This window comes from Trachurus japonicus, chromosome 1, assembly GCF_045865225.1.
Source record: "Trachurus japonicus isolate A0001 chromosome 1, Traja_1.0".
NCBI lineage: Eukaryota > Metazoa > Chordata > Actinopteri > Carangiformes > Carangidae > Trachurus > Trachurus japonicus.
This window is the reverse complement of record NC_140907.1, coordinates 261,183-282,514: the sequence shown is the minus strand read 5'-3', so window position 1 is coordinate 282,514 and position 21,332 is coordinate 261,183. Positions and strand designations below refer to the sequence as shown.

The window sequence follows — 21,332 nt, the reverse complement described above, 5'->3', positions numbered from 1 at the left end:
TGTAAAGCGAGGCAGGGCAGGCAGGTGTTTTCAGAGAGATTTCTAGATTAGTCATACACAAGAACACACATACACACATATTATTTGACATTATGTGCATGCGTGACCAATATATAATGCATGTACTGACTACTTATTATCGTCTGGCGTCTGCACAACAGGACTCAGATGAGGCTATAAATTCATGTCACAGTGATCTCCGATGGAAACATGCATGTTGATTGATAATAAGTCTGCGCATTGGCTTTTCAGTTAACCATGGCGTGGAATAACTGCACAGTGATTTGCAAGCATGTGCACACACGCTTTCATTTATTTGATTTATTTGTCTAATTCTTTAGCTGTCAACGATAGGACCATTAGTGCAGTGTAAGCCATCACCAAATGTCAATTAATTCCATCGTTTTTTTTACTTTACATCTGAAATTTGACAAATACATGTCAGTTCTTCATCATTAGACTCATTGCATAGCAACAAAACAATGAATTTATGTCTCACACTATGATCTTGCTCTCGTATTGACACAGACACTTTTTTTGGCAGACAGAATTCACTTTAATTAGATCTACAGCGACATATGAGACACAACAGTTTGGCTTTTATATAAAACCTGTTTTCACTCATGACATTGCTGATTTGCTTTGGACCCCTCCTGAACAACGGCAACTTTTTAAATAAAAGGATGGGTACAATCATGTTTTGCAAAATAGAGTCTTTTCTCAGGATAATTAGTCATGTTCATTTTCATTTTTGAGTCACCTGGACTGCAAGCAAAAACACACAACACATCCCTCCACCCTCCCCTCATTGTCTTAATAATATTCACTTTTATCAATATTTACATTATACAATGCACTCTACACTTCAACCTGAACATCTGTGAGCAAGAACTTGATTGGGAATCTCTTTATGGAAATCCTTGCAACTGCGTTGTGATTGAAATCCGTTGACAATAATGTAAATAAAAGTGGTTGCGTGAGGCACATTTTCATTTCTGCATCGTTACATACAAACTCTGATCCAATCAGTAGAGGGAACAAAATAAAGCAAAGGTCGCACCTTTTCTTTAAGAATATTTTTGCCATATAAACCGACCTTTGATTTATGATTCATGAGTCATTTTCTGAGTTTGGCTCAACACTGCAGTTTATGACTGGGTAAATGTGCAGTTGGAGATTATAACAGCTGGAACAGTTTCTCTTAGATGACACCAAAAGTTGGATTTGTCAAACTCATTTTCATCCATTTTACTGCCACTTTGTCATTTATACATTTTCATTCCGAGTCTGTATGGAAGAAGATGAAGTGTCATCACAGGATAAATTTAGATGTTGTGGATTGTGCATTTTTAATTACATACAATATATACACTTAAATATTGTTTACCCCATAATTCCCCGTTGTTCATTTACATTCAGACAGGAGAACCTGTGTTGGTACAGCAAAAGAAGAAAAGAGGAATGAAAATGTAACTGTGCGTTCACACCAAAAGCTTCCAAAGCGTCAAAAACCAAAACGACAAATATTTTCAGCTGCTTTGGCCGCTCGTCACGTGACTGACATCAAAGTTCGATCGCGCTGGTCATTGGGGAGCCGAAATACAATTTTTTTTTTTTAAAGGGGAGCCGACAGACATCTCTATCCTGACAGGTTGCCGCCGGTTGCCGCTGAACCGCTTCATAGCTAATTACCCTAAAGTTAACCAGGGCTCAACTTCTTGTCTGGTGACGTTTTGGAAGCTTTGGACTCTTCGGAAGCGCGGTGACGCCTGTTGACGCTTTGGTCGCTCAGCGTTTTGACGCTTTGGAAGCTTTTGGTGTGAACGTACAGCAAGAGGAAAATGTCATGAAACAATGGATTTAATGCTTAAAAAATAACATTACATCCACATTGGTATTTTTTTTTTCCTTTGTTTGGCTTTGGTCATTTAAAACCAGAATAACTTAAACATCACAACACAGTCTTTAAGATAAGAGCATCCATCCTCTGTGAGACTGTCTCAGCATGACAAACGCTGCGTGTCAGGGGTCACTGGGTTTTGACATCCATGCACACTGTAGTCCACATTCAGGTTCATGAAATCATTGACGAAAAAAACAAAAACAGATGGACCAAACACTGAGAGGTTTTTGTTGGAAAACAACAGGCACAAAATACAAGCATGAGTCACGACGGCAGCAAAGCTGTGGGCAGACTGTGGTGGCAAAGGGTGTAAATGACATCATACACACATTCACACTGACACCACAATACTTTAATCATTCCTGATGTCTGAAGTCAACAAGTGCTTTTTTTTTTTCTTTCCATTCCAGGTCCCAAAACCAATAAATATTCATTTGTAGCTGGTCAGCTTACATGACTTTATTACAACATTACTTCCTGCAAAGTCATGCATCCGTGAACATCCTGATCCACACGGCTTCACTTCCTCATTCTCTTCATTCCCACTCAGGCTATCCTGTTTTGCGCATGATGAACAGTGCTCTGAAACAACAATAAGCACAATCGTTGAGAGTTTCCATGAGGATGGCTCAGAGCAGAGCAGGTTTGTCCTCAGACGTTAGTCTCCTCTCCCAGAGGGTATATGCGGCACTGTGACCTCTCTTCCAGACACGTGCCCTCCGTGGAGGTGCTGACGTGGCTGGCTGGGCCTCGGTGCGGCAGGGAAGAGAACTGCAGGGTGTGTCTGCTCTTGGAAGACCTGCAGCCCTTCCCCATCCCGTTGCTATAGGAGACGACCAGTCTGCGGTTCTCCTCCTGCGCAGCGGAGCCGGACAGGCTTCTGTCAGCTTTGCCGAGGTGAGGCGAGTCGCCGCCGGGGTCGCTGCCGTTGTTGTCATGGAGGTCGGGCAGATTGCCGGTGGCGATGCTGCCGCTCTTGACGTGCGGCGTATGGCTGTGGCGGTACTCCTCGTCAATGTCCTTTCCCAGCTTCCACCTCTTCCACTTTTTCAGTATCTCGGACTGCACCTGAGGGACGACGGGACAGCAGAGAGAGAAGAGAAGAGCAGATAGCGGAGGAACACGTAAAGCATTGTGATGAAGATAAAATAAGACTCTGAGCACTTCATTAGATGGACGTCTCCTGCCAAAGACTCCATTTAAAAGCTTAAAGATAAGCAGATGGTCACTGTTGTGTCCATTCCACTTTGTAGACAAAAGATCTGGAACAAAGATGGAGCTTTTAGAGATATAAAAAGACCGATAAGGGCTTGCAACATGAACACTGATGATGAAAAATGTCTAATTTATCTTCTCTACAGAGGGAAAGGAAGGAACTTCAGCTATAGCAGAGATTTAATTAAGGTGGTGCTTGACATGAAAAAAACTGAAATGGCAGCACTCACAAAATAATCTTGAAACATTTATTAAACGCACAGCAGTGCCTGACGGACGCGTTTCAGCCCTTGGCTTTCTTCAGTGTGAGACTGCTGAATGGGTGTGACCCATATAACCTCCCAGACCTCCCTCCAAAACACCAGCTGATAATCAATCAATCAAAGACTTAGTCAAAAAATAATAATAATCATCACGTGACACAGAAGATTATCCTACAAGTGGCCAATAGGTGTTCGGAAACTTACAACATACTTAATAAGATGGCCAAATACAACATAAAGTCACGTGACATGAAAGCACATCTACTGTATCTCACCTCTTTGTTGACGAAGCAGTACAGGATGGCAACCAGCAGGCCCTGAAATGACAGGTGGAGTTTTAACATCAGTCACATCGGATACCGAACAAGGACACTAATACTTCCACTGTTTTAAGAGACAAGGCTTTAAATATTTCATCTTTTTATTACTATCAACAGATATCCAGTAGGCGCCATATGGTGTTCATATGTGATCATGCATTATGATGCCATTGGAGATAAAAATCGTTTGGAGTGGGGGCGGTGCGTGGCGCAGTGGGTAGAGCGGCCGTCCCATGTAGAGGCTACAGTCCTCGCTGCAGGCGTCCCCGGTTCGAATCCCGCGTCGGGCAGACCTTTCCTGCGTGTCATTCCCCCTCTCTCTGCCTCCCCATTTCCTGTCTATCTCTACTGTCATCACTATCAAATAACGGCAAAAAGCCGAAAAATATACTTTAAAAAAAAAAAATTGTTTGGAGTGTTTTTTTGTCTCAAAATAGACTAAATGAACATAATCTAAAGTTGTTGTTTTTTTGTTTGTTTTTTTGGGGGGATTTGTTGCCTGTAGGCAACATTGTACCATAAATTCTATCTTATACTGTACTAGAAATAGCAGTCTCAATACACTTCACCTTCACTGGCCTCATCCTCATCTCAATTCTTACTCTCATCTTCCTCATCATCATCATAATAGCCTGAAGTTTGCTTTACAGCAACCAAAATCAAATTTATTGTAAGGATCAAAACACAATTATGATGAATTATTTATTTTTGAACATTATATTTACAGCTAAACACACCCTACCATAATCTCCCATTCAAAGTTGATTCCATAATGGTCCACTGTTGCCTCAAGGCAACACTGCAATTTTCTATAATGGTACGTTGTTGCCTTCAGGCAACAGGTACATTTTAACAAGTTTCCATTATTTAATAAGTAAATAAATTGCATGGAACTATTAAAAATTAAACTTTACTAATCTATTAGTGTAAATATATTTTTTTCCAGATGAAAAAGGGCCATGAAGTTATGTTTTCAGACCGTTTTAGTGGAGCAAAATGGCAAACCTGTTTCCTTTGAAAAGGTCTGCAAAAAGGGGTTTCAGTATGGCTTCCTGAAAGTCATTTGATAAATTAAAACATTGTTATTTGTTCTTTATGGTCTTCTCTCTTTTTTAAAGTATTATATCATTAAAAAGGATGCATTGTGGAGATGTGACAGGCCAAAAATTGGTTTGTTGCCTGAGGGCAACATGGTACCATACAGGTTACACAACACACATTCCTGCCACTGGCTTCACGATATTGAACTGTATCAACTACAGGTGGCTGTGTTACACTAAGAAAACCAGCAAAGTGTCAATAAAGCCAGAGAACAACAGGACCTCTAGTAGGTAAACACAGAACATACAAGTCTTAAAGGGATAGTTCAACATTTTGGCAAATTGGCCCATTGCCATAATCGCTATAGTCATAGCAGTAGGTTTGTTACCTTTATTTGTCGGTGTAAACTGTTTTTAGAAAAGCGGAGCAGACCCACAAGCTGCTCAGAGCTACACTACAGAGGCTAATGGGATTTCTTGGTTTCTCTCATCAAACTCATCAAATACACAATCCAACAACTCCAAAACGCTCTCGTGGACAAGTTGTGACCTGCACATTCACCACGCTATGAGATAATAACAGAATGTTACGAGACAGAGTTGTTTTCCGTCAAAAATTCATGCAAAACCGCTGATGCGCATTGCCAGTTTTTCAGCAAGCAGTCTCTGCATTTGCCTCAAAAACAACTCTGTCTCGTATCGTTCCGTTATGATCTCATAGCGTGGTGAATGTGCAGGTCACAACTTTACCACAAAAGCATTTTGGAGTTTTTGGATTGTGTATTTGATGAGTTTGATGAGGGAAACCAAGAAATCCCATTATCCTCCATAGCATAGCTCTGAGCAGCTCGCGGCTGCGCAACGCCGTTCTAAAAAGACAAATAAAGGTAACAAACCTACTGCTAGGACTATTGCGATTATGGCAATGGGCCAATTTGCCAAAATGTTGAACTATCCCTTTAAACGTTTCAAGAAATCAGCATTGCATATGTTTGTAAGAGATGGGGGGAAAAAAACATAGTGGCTGTTGAGGGTACACAGTCTGTTTTGAAACAGAAACTTCAGAAGAAAGCATCACAAAGCACCAGAATACAAAAACTGTTGTTTGCACTGTGGTTTACTCGGGGTCCGCCCGCTATTCAGACATCCCGCTATTCCGACATGTCACTATTTAGACATCCCGCTATTACGACATCCCTCTATCTAGACATACCGGTAGTCCGACACTTTTTGATACCGCTATTCCGACACGTCTTTTTTTTTTTTTTTTTTTTTTTTTTTTTTACAGCTGCGATACCCAGGCGCATCTCTCTCTCTCTTTTCTTTTCAGCATGTCTATCACTGGTTTGATGAGGGAGTGATGTTCTTAATCTCAACAACTCAACTATCAAGCAAACAAAACTGACACATATGATAAACAAACAGAACTATGCTGCAGTTTGTTTGTCAAGTTAACCTGTCACCTTCAGCACCACGGACAGCGCCGCGGATGAGCCGCGGAGCTGCAGCTGTGAGCGTCTGGGCTCTGGGCTTATGGCCTGGGGCCTTATTTATCAAAACTGTAAGTAAGCAGTGTAAAACTGCTGCTACTAAATGATTTGCTTAGCCCTACGGTGAAAAGACAGCCCAAAATTTTTACACCTTTTTCAGATCTATCAAACTGTGCGTGCACAACTCTGCACCTCAACTTTGATAACTGGATCCAAGAATGGTGCGCAGTTGCGCACGTGAACACACCTCCGTCCCCGGAATGCCTAGACAACCATATATGGTCAGCACGTGCATATTAATTAGCCATGTGCGCTCTGTGGAGCGACAACAAAGTGACAACGAAGACAACGGGCGGAGGGAGGGGGAAAGAAAGCGAGATACATGGCATCGGGCAATAAATCAGGCAAAAACCTCCCAAATCTCAACAAAAGGGAGCAGAAAAAAGAATAATCTTATGTAATCTGCCCCTTTATTCCAGACAATCTTTTTTTTCTTCTTTTACCTATGTTAAAACAATGTAAAGCAGCAGGATAAACTCAGGTGACAGAATAATAACAGTCTCAGCTCTGCAGATCAGTGTGCGCTGCTGCCGGTGTGTTTTTAAACTTGGAGGGTTTGTTTTTTCTTCTCTAATAGGCCTATGTATTTGTGTATGAGAAACAGTGTCTCAGATGAAAAAATAAAAATAAATCAGAAGGACACTCTGACTATAACGTAATCAATCAATGTCGGAAAAGCGGAATGTTTGAAAAATAGTAAAGTGCCGCTACTCCGACAATGAAAAAAAAAAAATGTCGGAATAGTGGGACGCTTAAAAAATAATGTTAATGCCGCTATTCCGACAATTAGAAGTCAATGTCGAAATAGCGGCATGTCTGAATAGCAGCATGTAACCGGTTTACTCCTGGTCAAGGTTGTTACCAGAGGTAAAAGTAGTTTTAAATTGCTGCCAGTACTACGACCTTCACTATAAGTGAAAAGTGGTGAAACATTTTATTCTGCAAAATCATGGAACCCCTCCTGACAAATGAAAAGAAGTTTTGTTTGAAGCACACTAGAAATATTTATTATAGACAGAATAAATGATTAGTGTATACAGTGTGTGTCTAATCAAAGGGATAGGGTAGCTATTTGGAAAAAAAAGGAAAAAAATCCAGAGTGCTCAGAAGGTTCAAAACATGTGACGAAGGTGCTCTTTGGTGGGAACATTGGTCAAAAAAGGAAAATCCAAGGCACTCTTCTTCAATAATAAAAAGCCTTTATTTTACAATGGCTATATCAAATAAAACATCTGAGTGGGTTACAGCCCACGCGTTTTGGCAGAAGCCTTCTTCAGGGTGTAGGGTGATAGGGTATTTGATTGAAACTGGCTAGAGGAAGAGAGAAGAAACAATTAAATATGACTAAGACCGTTTCCAGTAAAGTGGATTTCTGACCTGAAAGGAGTTAAATAAGAGATCACAGAAGAGGCGGATGAGGCGCAGCATGGAGCCTTTGGGGACCGACTCGTCAATGACAAAGGTGAAGAGGATGGCATGAATCCCCAACAGAGGGATGAGAGTCAGAGTGGACTTGGCCAGTCTGCACCAGAGAGGGGAATGGGACATAGAGAATATGTGCAGAGACAATATTAACAAGAAATTAGAAAGGTCAGCTCATGTCATGTACGACCCTCATCCTATTGGCCTTCATCAGTTCAGATTAAAGTTCCCAAATTTGACACTAAAACATAACCAATGTTTTATTTAAGTGTGGGCACTTTAACACTTTTTATATAGATCCATGACCTGCTACATACTGGAGCGTAGTCATTCAATGTTTTGGAGAATTTACAGAATATTGCAATTAAAAAAAATAAAAAGCAGAACAACAATATAGCAAGAGAAAGACACTTTATTATAGAGTGATAAATATTTCTAAAATCAAATGCAAGGAGGTCAAGTGTTGTCAAGTTCATTTCTAAGACTTATACTGCATGAAAAGATGGATACCCTGACTACTTGTGTGAGAAGACCTACTACCTAACTGCACTTATTGTTTTGATATACTTTTTGATTCACTTTCTCGGCTCACATTGAGCAATGTTTTTACAGAAACAAAGCTCCAAAAACACACTGCACACCGAAGATCCACATTTTTTCTCACCTGAACTTGTAGTCGGTGTATCTCATCTGATGAGCTCTGAGTTTAGACATCAGGATCTTGATGATTCGGATGAATATGAAGAAGTTAATCTTAAATAACAAGAGAAGGGGAGTTTAATGGAGGCAATCTACGCAAAATATGTTCTGTAGAGTTTCAGATGACTGTCAAAACTCCTGCGCCTTTCTGTGGCCACCACGGTTTGAAATGGCTGGATACACATGAACGCACATTCAGACACACACACACACACACCCACACATACTGTAGTGATCTAATGCAGAGCCCTCTCTGATGACAGAGCACATTAATTATTACGGCACTCAAGTTATTAGCGCTCCAAGTTTGGTAATGTGTGTATGTTGTCAGGTATGTTGCGTGAACATATTTGCGTGTGTGAGTGTACACAAATGTGGTTTATTTAGGTGTCAATGTGCGTGTTAACAATAGTTGAACTGCTGGTTTGTGTTTGGGATTATATTGGATGACATATGACGTTGTGTCTATTACACAAAAGCAACTACTTCAACTAAAGAGATTTTTTCCACAGATACAGTACAGCACCACATGACTTTCACAGTTCAAGGAAATGAGCAGGTTTTTTGAAACATATTTCTGACTGTGTGTGAGCACACGTAGGCTTTTGTATGAGGTCACAGGGGTTACAACTGCAATGTGCACTTGTGCTCATAAGTGTGTCCATCCATAATGTTGTTGTTTGTCTCTATGGGAACAGGGAACAGGAAATTCACAAGAGGAATTCCACTATATAGTATGTACTGTACTGCATGTGCAAGACAGGACCAAAGACACTACATGAATAATAGTCCAGCAACATTTGTCAAGCTGTGTGGGAATTTGAAGAATATTATGAACTAAGTGATTTTGATATTTTAAGATTAGATTAAATAAATAAATGATATGACAGGTTGTGAAATGGTTCTCAATAAATTACAAAGTCATTTTTCCAATATTATCTTGGGCACAACGCATACAAAAGAGAAACCCTTTTTGTTCAACATTTTGGCAAATTCACCTATTGCTATAATCCCTATAGGAGTAGGTTCATTCATGAGGAACGAAAATCACACCTGTTACTTTCGTCCTGACAGTGACTCCGGATACTTAAACCTGAGTTGCTTCAATACTGAAAAACTCTCACATGTCAAACTTTAGGATGTGTTAGAGGACTAATTTATCTCTCTAACCATCATAACTGACACCTGAAATAGTAAACACAGCTGATTGATCAAAAAAAAATTACCGCTCGTGTGAATTTACTTTCCATCATTGAAAACATGTCATTGACTGTAACTCGGTCAAATTAAGACGTATCCACAAGATTGTTTGCTGTTTTGTTAGGTCATGCATGCTGTACATGCTGACAAAGTTAGACATATCAGACTTTAATGGGCTTGGAGAAAATGGCCCCATTACTTTCCTCGATTTTAAATTTTGGCAGCTCTGCCACTCGTCTTTTGGCCACTGAGTGGTTCTTCAGCGACTTCCGAGTACCGTGATACCTCTATTAAAGGTAATAAATGAACCTACCCCTAAGACTATAGGGATTATGGATTATATGTACTTTCTACCATGCAGCATTGACATAATTACAAAGGCTGAAATTAATTTCTTCATTCAGACCTATATTGATATATTGAAGTTTGTCTCTCTGGAGGAGTTGGTCTCTACAGTATTCTGGACTCAGCGGCTCTCCATCCCCTCAGGGACTATTCCATTTGGTGCAAATGTATTTGTCTGTTCATAGTTAATTCAACATTGACAATTTGTGAAGATCCTCTGATAGTTGCAGCACCAGAGGAATGAAATTACCTTCCAGTGAATTCTTTTGCCAGTTTACATCCTGGTGTGTTGAGGCTTGCCAACGTTAAAACCAGGGTGCTTGTAACTCCAAATATTCCCACTCATCGGTATGTGAGTGCCAGTGTCTTTGTCAAATTTAGTATTTTCCAACATGTTTGAAGATTTTAGTCACTTTCTTTAGGAGTGTCAGTGTTTGATTTTTTAGTGCAACTCAAGATTTACCCACTGAGTCAATCCAGCTAACATTAGTCGACTCAAACTATGAGAAAAGGATGACTAAAGAGAAAACACTGAGCCTCAACCTACTACAAAGGCTGGTGCGTCCATATTGTTTTGGCCTTCTGTACACAGTTTGAGGGAGAAGATATGTACAAGAATGATGATCAGGAACTTGTTAACAGCAGGTAAGTTATGTTTTTTCACCAGCAACAACTGGCTTATCTATATTCTGTCAACCACAAGCTTTTGTCACATTAGGGCTTCTCATTTACCAGAGTGTGTGCAAGGACTTTTTAAAATGTAAAATGCCAGGCACAGGATATCACCACAAGAGACAGACAGTCTTACCAGATAGGCAAAGAGTATGGGAGACCGAGTGATCCACCAATATCCCATGTTAATATTCCTCTCCCAGCACCTGTACATTGACACACACACACATTTAAAAAAAAATGTCTTATTGCTGTTATGATTATGATTCTGAGCTTTTCGCAGTATCCATTGGAGTTGTCACATATTCGTACCGTAACATGAAAAACTGTTTTGATAAAAGAAATCAAAGGGAAAGGCCATTGAAAATAGCGGCTGCCCCTCTTCTCACAGATAAAAGCTGTTCCATCTGAACTGCTTTTTATTTCATGTGCTAAATGAGATATTATGAACAGATATTATGAAATCAGTTGAACTTACTCTTCGTTCTCATACAGATACTTCACAGTGATCCACGGCACCACGAAAATGAGCGGTGCACCTGAAAATGGCAGAGGTATCATGAAAAAGCGAACCAACTCCTGATGAGTTAGAATGAGACTTCATAAAACATACAGCCGCTGAGACCTCGAACTAGTCATGACATCGTAGAGTGTTGTTCCAATTAGAGCTTGCACTTTGTTCTTTACCCATACAGCAAGAAATATCTTCTGTCACAATCATACATTTTAATATCTCATTGTCTTAACACAAAAATATTATATTCTCATGGTATCAATTAAGATTTGCATCTTCATTAAGCTCTTTTCTCCATGTATCCAACTTTGATCAAAGTAAAATCTCATCTAATAGTAATAAGAACCCCTCCCTGTCAGGCAACAATGACTCACTAACATCAATCAAACAAACCAGTTAATATTGTGGTGAGACCATGCTTTGTTATCAGTGAGGATTTTCATAATCATAGAAGAACATTGGGATAATTATACAGTTAAGTTGTTATCTCTGAACAGTGGGCTGAAAAGTTAATATGTGCATCATAAAGTCATTATTCATTCATGATAAGAAACTCAAAATGTGACCACAGCAGGTGTAAAATGATAAACCAAAGCTGCAATCAGTAATGTTATCATTAATTCACCCTCGCTGTCCGAAGAGTATGACCTTCCTGCACTTTTAAGCCGTGCGATGTGAAAAAGCAAAGGTGAAGAAAGTCGTATGAATTCCTTTGTGGCTCCAGAGGGAGCTGCACAAATTCTAATACGGTGTCTCATGTGACGTCACTTGAGTCAGTTTAAGTGGAGTCTGAATATTTCAAGTTAGAAGATGGAAAACCTCTGAAGATGTGGGGTTACAAAGAAATGATCTTACCACTAAAGATGCATGCTAAAGGCTAGTTGCTCCAGGCTACATTAGCCACCACCAGCATAGTGTACCTGAGTCTCTGACCTGACCAATCAGCTGACAGAAAAGAAGAATGTTTGGGTAACATACATGGTTCAGCTGCATTGATTTTGATTTTGATTTTAAAATCATCATGACGTCATCGTGAATCTATTCATTATTATCACACTATTTTTGAATGTTGTTCCAATGTGTGTTGGTGCAGGTTAATACAAAATAGGTATTAATTACAGTATATAGTATATTATATAATCAACATTATAAAACGGAAAGGTGAAATCCGGCGATCTGATTGGTTGTTAACTGTGGTATAATGAGCATATACCACGGCTACTACTCTAAAGACTTATCACAGTGTAAGCTATCAGTCCGCGATAGGCACGTATGACTGGTATGAATGGAAGTTGTACGGACTGTTGCAGTCCGTAGCAAAAGATAGTTGATGTCTTTACGATGTTAAAAAATGGACTAAAGTAGTTGAATTGGAGCTAACGTCTGGAGAGGTGGGACTATTTTTTCACAGTGAGGCTATTTTATTGAATAATATGTATTTCTGTAGTTCATGTAGTTCTATTCGGTTGAATAAAACTACATGAAATTGACTGCATATTCCTCTTTCATATTGTCATTATTGGTAACCGTTTTATAAAAGCAATATATCACTCCAGTCTGCGGTATATTCTCATTATACCACTCTAAGGGGGTTGTAGTCCCTCCGCTTTGCGTCGGGCTGAACAACGCCCCTTAGCCGTGGTATAATGATCATATACCACGGCCTGTCGTGATATATTGCTTAAGTATTAAATTGGTAAGGCCAGATATTTGTCTGTTGTACAATGGATTTTAGCTGCATGCTGCATTACAATGATCGCTAAAAATAATTTCACAACAGGAACTCCCTGGAACCTGCTTCACAGAAGTGGAAACCATTTAAAGGACAATTCCAGGCGAATTCAACTCGGGGGTGTATTTTCCTATCATTTTAGGTCAAAAAGAAGGAATCTGAAGATTTTCAGTTTAATTGCTCCTGTTTTGCGGTAGTTGCGTCTGTCCCCGCATCGCCACGGCAGCAATGAATGGGAGTGGATGGAGGTTCCGCTGTTTAGGCTGTTTACATCCCTCAAAGCCGCAATTTTTTTCCACAGACAGCGTCAGATGGCTACTCAAACATGCACCCAGAAGTTTATTTACTTCAAGCAAGCCGACATGTTTGTAAAGAAGTTGCAGTGCTGGTGTATTCAGGTGCAGTTGGAGCTACCGCTTGTGTCATAAACACAGGAATATCAACTCTTGACTTGCTTCAAGTGTACATTTTTTTCCACAGACAGCGTCAGGTGGCCACTCAAAGATGCGCCGAGAAGTTTTTTTTACTTGAAGCAAGTAAAGAGTTGATATTCCTGTGTTTATGACACAAACGGGAGCTTTCCCACTCCTCCTGAACACACCGCGCACGGCAACTGGGTCTCGCGGGAGACTTTGAATTAGATCTAGTTTTACAAACATGTCGGCTTGCTTGAAGTAAATAAACTTCTGGGTGCATGTTTGAGTAGCCATCTGACGCTGTCTGTGGAAAAAAATTGCGGCTTTGAGGGCTGGAAACAGCCTAAACAGCGGAACTTACATCCACTCCCATTCATTGCTGCCGTGGCGATGCGGGGACAGACGCAACTACCGCAAAACAGGAGCGATTAAACTGAAAATCTTCAGATTCCTTCTTTTAGACCTAAAATGATAGGAAAATACACCCCTGAGTTGAATTCGCCTGGAATTGTCCTTTAAATTGCATCTGTAATGATGGTTTAATTTTACATTTAGAGGTGCCACAACAGACTTTTCTGACCTGTCTCTCTTTTTTCTATTCCTCTTCTGTCATACTACACCTGTTCACTAGATGGTGACAGAGAGGTGAACTCATCTTGAGATGATTCACCTGTCTACACAGTTGCTCTGTACTGTATTTGCTCCATAGTCTGTTGACATCATGACTGTTAAACATTCCTTTACCTGACAGACTTCCTGTTGCGGATGTCTATGTTCCTGTTAATGACTGTTGGACGGATGCTGTTAACCACACCTGTTCTGCTCTAAGGTCAGGCTGCTGTTTACTGAAAAGTGTCTGAACCTTTGTGTATTCCAGTAATGACAGCGCCACAGTCAGTATGTGACCACTCATTGTGAGTTTCACTCATTGTGTTATAGGGTTGGTCCTTACCCCAGCCGATGGCCAGGTATATGTAGAAGTACTTCCTCTCACTGAACACTGTGATGACGAGCAGGCTGTGCAGGTAGATGCCTTCCACCAGCAGCCAGTAATTGTTGGCCATCACACTGTACTGCATCATCACCATGGCTCCACGACACCACGTCACAGCCTGACTCACAAAAGAGGACAAAAACATTAAGAGAAGGTGACATCTGCTCCTGTCGCACAAAAAGAGCAAAGGCCACTCTTTGCCAGAGCTCCTTAGCAATATCAGAGCTGACAAATATTCCTCTCATACTTGAATTAACTCTGAATTGAAACGAGGCACAATAGGTTGTACAAAACAAATACAAATCACAGCTCACAGCGTGTGTCCGCATGTCACTGCTGCCCCTGTGGTCCAGTGTGAGGGTCAGCAGGGCGTCTTTGACCAGGATGGACACAGCTCTCAGGATGAAGGAGGCAAACAGGTTCATGTGGATGTTGTTCCTCATGCAGTGGAGCTTTCTGGTGTGGAGGGGGTCACAGCATGTGATGACTTTTCACTTATGTATGTTGTATTCACCACTGCATGTGGCATCATGACCTTCTTTGAATCCCCTTCTGTCCTTTATTCCATACTATCCATCTTTATCTGTCTATCCTTCTACCTTTTATTCATTTTCCCCTCTTTTTTTCCTGACTTTGTTTCTTTCCCCTTCTAACTTTAATTTGTTGCTTCATTTGCACTTCAATTATTCTGTCAGTTCTTATTTTATCTCTCTCATATGCTACCTTCCATTCTCACTTCTTTCATTGTCCACCCATTCTTTACTTTCTTATTTACTTCTTTACTTCCTTCAGCCTTTTGTTTTTCCTGTTTATTCATCCTTCTGCCTAAGAACTTTCCCTTTCTTTTGTTGTTCCCTTCCTGTCTTCCTTTCCTCTTTCCATTGTTTTTACCCCTGCATTGATTGCTTTACTCTGTCTTTGTTTCTTTGTTTGTTTCTTTCTTTCTGTCTCTTTTCTTTTTTTTTTTTAATACTTTATTGCAAGGTTTCTCACCTTCACAAACATAGTCATAATCATTTCATTTTCTTAATAGTACCTTGCATTTTTTTTTTCAAGTATATATTCCAAAGTAAATAACAAACAAATAAAATAAACAGACAATAAGATAAACAAACATATATGCAAACTGATGCTTCCCAAATGAGGATCACAAAAATAGAAAACAAACAAACAAACAAACAAAAAAAGATAAATCAGTAAGTTAATAATAATATAGTAGAATAAACTAACATCAACTAATGAGAAAATAAGCGGTGGTGCATGTGTGCGTGTTCATGTGTCTGTGTGTGTGTATGCATGTGAGCATCAGTGTTGGGGTGGGGACCATTTAGTTCATCTCCTTAATTTGATTGAATATTTCCACTGTTTTTATCAGCCTTTCTTTACGGTATAACTTATTCCAAATATGTATTTGTTCCCTATTTATAAAAGTTAATCTTTCCATCTCTAGACATTGTTCCGTTGTTGCTACCCACGCTCTTAATTTTGGTGTATTTGATTGTTTCCATGCTTTGGTCACCTGCTTCATGGCAGTTACTCTTAATATATTGAAAAAATAAATGTCCTTTGCTCTTATCTTTCCTTTTAAATAAATACCTAACCAAGATACGTTAGGCTTTCCTTAACTCCTTCCCAGTATGTTGTTAATACTGGGCATGTAAAAAACATATGCATATAATTAGCCTCCTGTTCTCCACATCTTCGCCAACATCCATTATCTAATCCGGGGAAACATTTCTTGAGATTTGCAGGTGTGATAAAGAATCTCATACTCACTTTCCATGAAAACTCCCTCCAGTATTTGGATTGTGAGATTCTGAAATTTTCACCTAATATTCTTCTCCACTCTTCTGTTGTTATGTTAATTTTTAAATCCTTTAAGTGTTTCGATTCTAATTCATATTTGCTAGATATAATATCATATGAATTTATTGTGTAGTTTGTAATTAACTGTGAATATTTTATCAGTCCCTTTTTAGCCCAACTTTCCAAAATTTTATCAGTTCTATTAGGGATAAAGTCTGGGTCCTCTGCCATTTCTCTAACTAATACACATTCATTATCCATTTTTAATGTTTTACAAACCCGTTTCCAATTAGCCAATGTGTTGTCAATGCAGTAGTTCTGCCCTGTATAATTTTTCCATTGCGTTCTTCCAATGAAGGGCAATGACCCAATAGATACTCTTGCCATTTCTTTTTCTATATTAATCCATTTGGTTTCTGTTTCCCTTTCTGTCCATTTCATTATTGTGAGGAGTTGTGTAGCCAGGAAATAACCCTGTAAATTTGGGAGCCCTAACCCACCTTCCTCTTTTGGTTGGCATAAAGTCTTAAATTTAATTCTCTGCTTTTTGTTGTTCCAGATAAAATTTGAAATAATTCTGTTACAGTTTTTAAAGTATTTCTCTGGTACTACAATAGGCAGTGTTTGAAACAGAAATAAAAATTGCGGAAGAACCATCATTTTAATCGTTTCTACTCTGTTAAGGAAACTATGTGGCATTAATCCCCATCTACTCAAATCTTGCCTTATCTTAGTAATCAACGCACAGTGGTTGTTCTCATACAATTCCTCTAAGTGTTTACTAATATTAATCCCTAAGTATTTTACCTTCTTATTCTCCCATTTAAAGCTATAGCGCTCGTTCAATGCCTGGCTAGGTTGTCTCCCTATTATTAAGGATTCACATTTACTCCTATTTAGTGTGTACCCAGAGACTTTACCATATTCAGCAATTATTTTCATTAATTCATGTATTGATTCCTCTGGGGATGTCAAGTATACAATAATATCATCGGCATAAAGTGCCAGCTTGTGCGTTTCTTTTCCAATCTGTATTCCTTTTATCTCAGTATTCTGTCTCACTGCGGCTGCTAATATTTCGATATACATAGCAAAGATAAGGGGGGAGAGAGGATCTCCCTGCCTAGTACCTCTTTGTATTCGAATTCTTCTCGACAAAGTGCCATTAGTTTTAATTCTTGAGGTTGGGTTACTATATATTGCTTGTATCCATGAACAAAATGTATTATCTACCCCCAAGCTATCTAGCATCTCAAACATAAAGGGCCAGCTCACTAAATCAAACGCCTTTTGAGCATCTAATGTTAATAATACCACGTCAATATTTTTATTTTGAGCATAATCGATTAAATTAATTGTTCTCCTAATATTGTCTGCCAGATACCTTCCAGGAATGAATCCACATTGATCTGCATTAATAACATCAGTAATTATCGTCTTTAATCTTTTTGCTAATATTCCTGATATTATTTTATGGTCAGTGTTTAGCAATGATATAGGCCGATATGATGAGCATTTTGTAGCGTCCTTCCCCTCTTTTGGAATTAATGTTAAAATTGAAGATTGCCATGTTTGAGCCCATTTTCCTGTTTCTAACGCATAATTATATGCTTTCTTAAGTAAAGGCGCTATTTGTATTTTAAATTTTTTATAAAACTCATTCGTGAATCCATCATCACCCGGTGATTTTCCTCTTTTCAATCCTTGTATTTGTTGATTAATTTCTTCTATAGTGATTGGTTTAGTCAAATCCCTATTTTTTTGCTGGGGTACCTTTGATAACTGAAGCTCCTTTAAAAATGTTTTTATCTGAGTATTATCGATTTTAAATTCATCTTTGTACAGGGTTTCGTAATATTTGGCAAATTCCTCTGCTATTTCTTCTTTATCTGTTATTATTTCACCTTGTTCTGCTTTTAATTTTGTAATATAAGCTTTTTTTATTTGACTTTTAAGTTTATAGGCCAGGATCTTCATAGAGTTTGGTCCTCCATCATAAGTTTCCTGTCTCTTTCCTTCACCTTCCTTTTGTTACACTTTCTTCATGTTTTACCTGAAGGTGACAAGGATTCCCAGTGCCAGTAGCAGAGCTCCCAGGGAGAGTGAGTAGCCCACTGTATACATGATCCGTAACTGACTGAGGATACGTCCATACTGCTGCTGCAAAGCCAACAGAGAGACATAGTCAGTCACTTGCATCTATTGACTTAACACACACACAGTGTGAGAGAGAGAGTGTGTGTGTGTTTTAAAAAGGTCCTTAATTAAAGGAGAATTCCGGTCATTTTTGACCCCTAAATCGTTGTCCTGATGGTCACCCAGTGTTGGGGGGAGCAAAAAACGCGACTAAAAGTGATGCGGGCAAACTGGAGTTACACCATGACTAGACGGCGCTAGGGATAGTGACAACGGTAAATGGTCGGAGATATTTTGGACATTACCACTGCACTGCTCGACCGTTTATTTTTGTAAAGAAATCATCACAACAAGGAAAAAGTGTTGGTTTCTGTGGCGGGGAGAGCAGGCCACAGGCTATCAGCATCTGATAGTCTTTCCAGGATGTTTTAGACCTCGGCTGTCTGAGGTGAGTGATAACATGCAAAAACACAAAGTTTATACTGTTTATACTGTACACTATGAGTTCAGTGGTGTGTCGTAAGGATTCCAGTCATGTTCCATAGATATTTGATTGTTTTTTGAGTGTTTGTTGTGGTTGAAAGAATTGCCCCCATAGGTTAGCGTTGTTGCTATCCCTAGTGCCGTCTAGCCATGGTGTAACTCCGGTTTGCCTGCATCAATTTTAGTCGCGATTTAGAAGTCAAAAATGACCGGAATTCTCCTTTAAAGAGTATATGAACAGATGGGAGGACTTTCACACATTGGGTCATTTCAGATTGTGTCAAGTTCTCTGTCAGTCATCTTCACAGTATTGTTGAACCATCTGCTGCTGCAAACTAATTCAAACATGGTAATGGTTACAGCTTCATATACTGTACAGACATGCGCAAACACACTGTGCTGTATACACACACACCTCACCAGGGTCGTCCTCACATTCGCTTGTGTTCTTTTGTGCCCACTGACCATCTTCTTTGCAAACTCTGTAGACCAGACCCCGCTGAACTGTGCACACAGAGAATGAGATACATGTGAAAGAAGAAAATTAACATTTGCCAACATTTGCATACTCTTTGAAAATCCCCCCAAAATACAATGCAAATTCATGTACTAGAAATTGATTAGATCTATTCTATGACCTAAAACTGTGAAAGGTACAAAGATCAAAGCAAAGATGACATTATAATGGTGAACATGAGCTCTGCACACACACACACACACACACACTGAGAAGCAGCCAGGCTGAACATGTTGTTTGGGCTGTTATTTCACCGGAAACAACCGCTCCAACATGTTCCCCTCACACCTATTAAGAGCTGCTAAACCACCGGGAGAAAACCTGATGATGAAAATAAACTCCCTCCACGGAAAGAGCAACAGACCAAACCTTGACCCTATGTGCTGAACTATTAGTGTTAACTGCTTTAGATATAAGCCTGCACACCAATTGCAAGTTAAGTGAAAAGCTCTGCAGCGCAGGTGAGCTGCTCCCTGAGACGTGCACCTCTCACGTGCCTACTCACTCCTCTCTCAGCACACAAAGCACACTCCACTGCATACAACATTCATCCCACGTTCATTCATCCCGCTGAATGACAAGGACATATGATGCGCCGTATTGCGATCGCCAAGCAATTTCCATTCACTCCGCCGGATGACTTTAAAGAGAAGCACTTTGAAAAGCTCTTTCTCTGAACTTCTACTCTTACATCTTTGCCGCTGGTTGGTTCCTGTAGCCTTGAAGTTTTCAAACACACTGACGTCAGTACTTTTAGAACAACAAGTGGGACAAGGCCTGGGAGACAAAAACTCTCTGTCTGAATGGAAATATTTCCTGCACACAAGTTAAAATCAAGATCAAGGAGTTAGTTTTTTAAATTCAAGATATAATTTTACCCTAAAACCTGTATCAGTTATCACGCAGACAGCATTTTGCTCAAAGACCCTCATTTTCAATAATACGAGATTACAAAAGCATAAAGAAAACAAGCAAGCAATCAATCAGAATACAAAAATCAGTTTGTAATAAAATCAACTACATTTAGGAAAAGTATGATTGGAAAGACTAAAAGCAGGCTTCCAAACTATCCCAATGTTGTCAGGAAATTGATTTTTAAAGTCTGTTGTAGGGCTTAAAATCTTAAAGCTGTTTACCAGAGGATATGCCATGTGATCAGGCCCTGAGAGCAGGTTTGATGAGCTGAGATTAATTAGTGATGAGAGGTGATTTGGTCATTCCCCAAAGAGTGCCTCATAGATGAAGTGTTGATTTCATCAGAAAGAGCACTAGCTGTCCTTTTCATAAAGCGAAGATAATTGTTACCCTAAGTAACACATCTGAAGGCAGAGTGATATGAAGGTAGGAGAGAGTGGGGTAAGATGAGTCACTTTTCATATTCAGGATCACTACATCAAGACAATTATAGTTTAGTTGCTGGCTAATATATCTTTCATATATTTCAGGATGGTGTGCATCCCCACTATGACCCCTATGCTCAACCCACTCTCTAAGGGCTTGAAGGTGGTGACAGAGGCATGTCAGTATATGTAATACATTGTCATTGTCCAGAAAGAAATAGAGCTTCAACTCTAAATGAACATGGGAAAATATAGGTTCTATTTCTATATTAGAAATTAAGGGATAATCCCTTTAGACGTTTTTGAGCAAACCTCAGCCCTCTAAGCAATCACAGAAAGACAAAGTCAGGGACTGTCAGTCAATATACAGTCATGCTCCAAGCACACCAAGGTTTCAAGGACAATACTATAACTGACTCAGGCTAGCAAGGTCCTGATTCTTGCATTAGCTGACACAAGGAGGAGGTACTCTAGATGAACACTACTACCCCACTTATACTGAACAAACCTTTGTGGTACCATGGCAGGAACCATGGGCAGGAGACATTGACAGTGGATCCTGGGAGTCCATCTGGCCAGCAGGCGTACATGTCAAAGGTCCTGTTACACACCAGCCCTGCAGTGGAGAGCAGAGCTGTGAAATCTGCGCAGGTAGGTCAGGCATATTTTTTTCCCACCATGCATCACCCCTTTTCCACCAAACTGGTTCCAGTGCTGGTTCGGTGCTGGTGCTAGTTCTGGTTCAACTCTGGTGCCTCCAAAGAA

At 39.7% G+C, this 21,332-nt stretch overlaps 1 protein-coding gene across 1 annotated transcript in view; it reads right to left on the bottom strand.

The window, feature by feature from the left end:
* Nucleotides 1-1,829: 1,829 nt before the first annotated feature.
* Nucleotides 1,830-21,332, bottom strand: part of gcgrb (glucagon receptor b) — a 64,491-nt gene continuing 44,988 nt past the window's right edge. The window contains exons 4-14 of the mRNA XM_085780715.1: nt 21,076-21,183; nt 19,126-19,214; nt 18,145-18,251; nt 14,586-14,741; nt 14,244-14,407; nt 11,108-11,168; nt 10,766-10,835; nt 8,378-8,466; nt 7,669-7,813; nt 3,657-3,698; nt 1,830-2,971 (exon numbers count right to left, since the gene is read on the bottom strand). Of these exons, the coding sequence (XP_085636841.1) occupies nt 2,555-2,971; nt 3,657-3,698; nt 7,669-7,813; nt 8,378-8,466; nt 10,766-10,835; nt 11,108-11,168; nt 14,244-14,407; nt 14,586-14,741; nt 18,145-18,251; nt 19,126-19,214; nt 21,076-21,183 (1,448 nt within the window). The 3' untranslated portion in view covers nt 1,830-2,554. The remainder of the gene's footprint in view (nt 2,972-3,656; nt 3,699-7,668; nt 7,814-8,377; nt 8,467-10,765; nt 10,836-11,107; nt 11,169-14,243; nt 14,408-14,585; nt 14,742-18,144; nt 18,252-19,125; nt 19,215-21,075; nt 21,184-21,332) is intronic.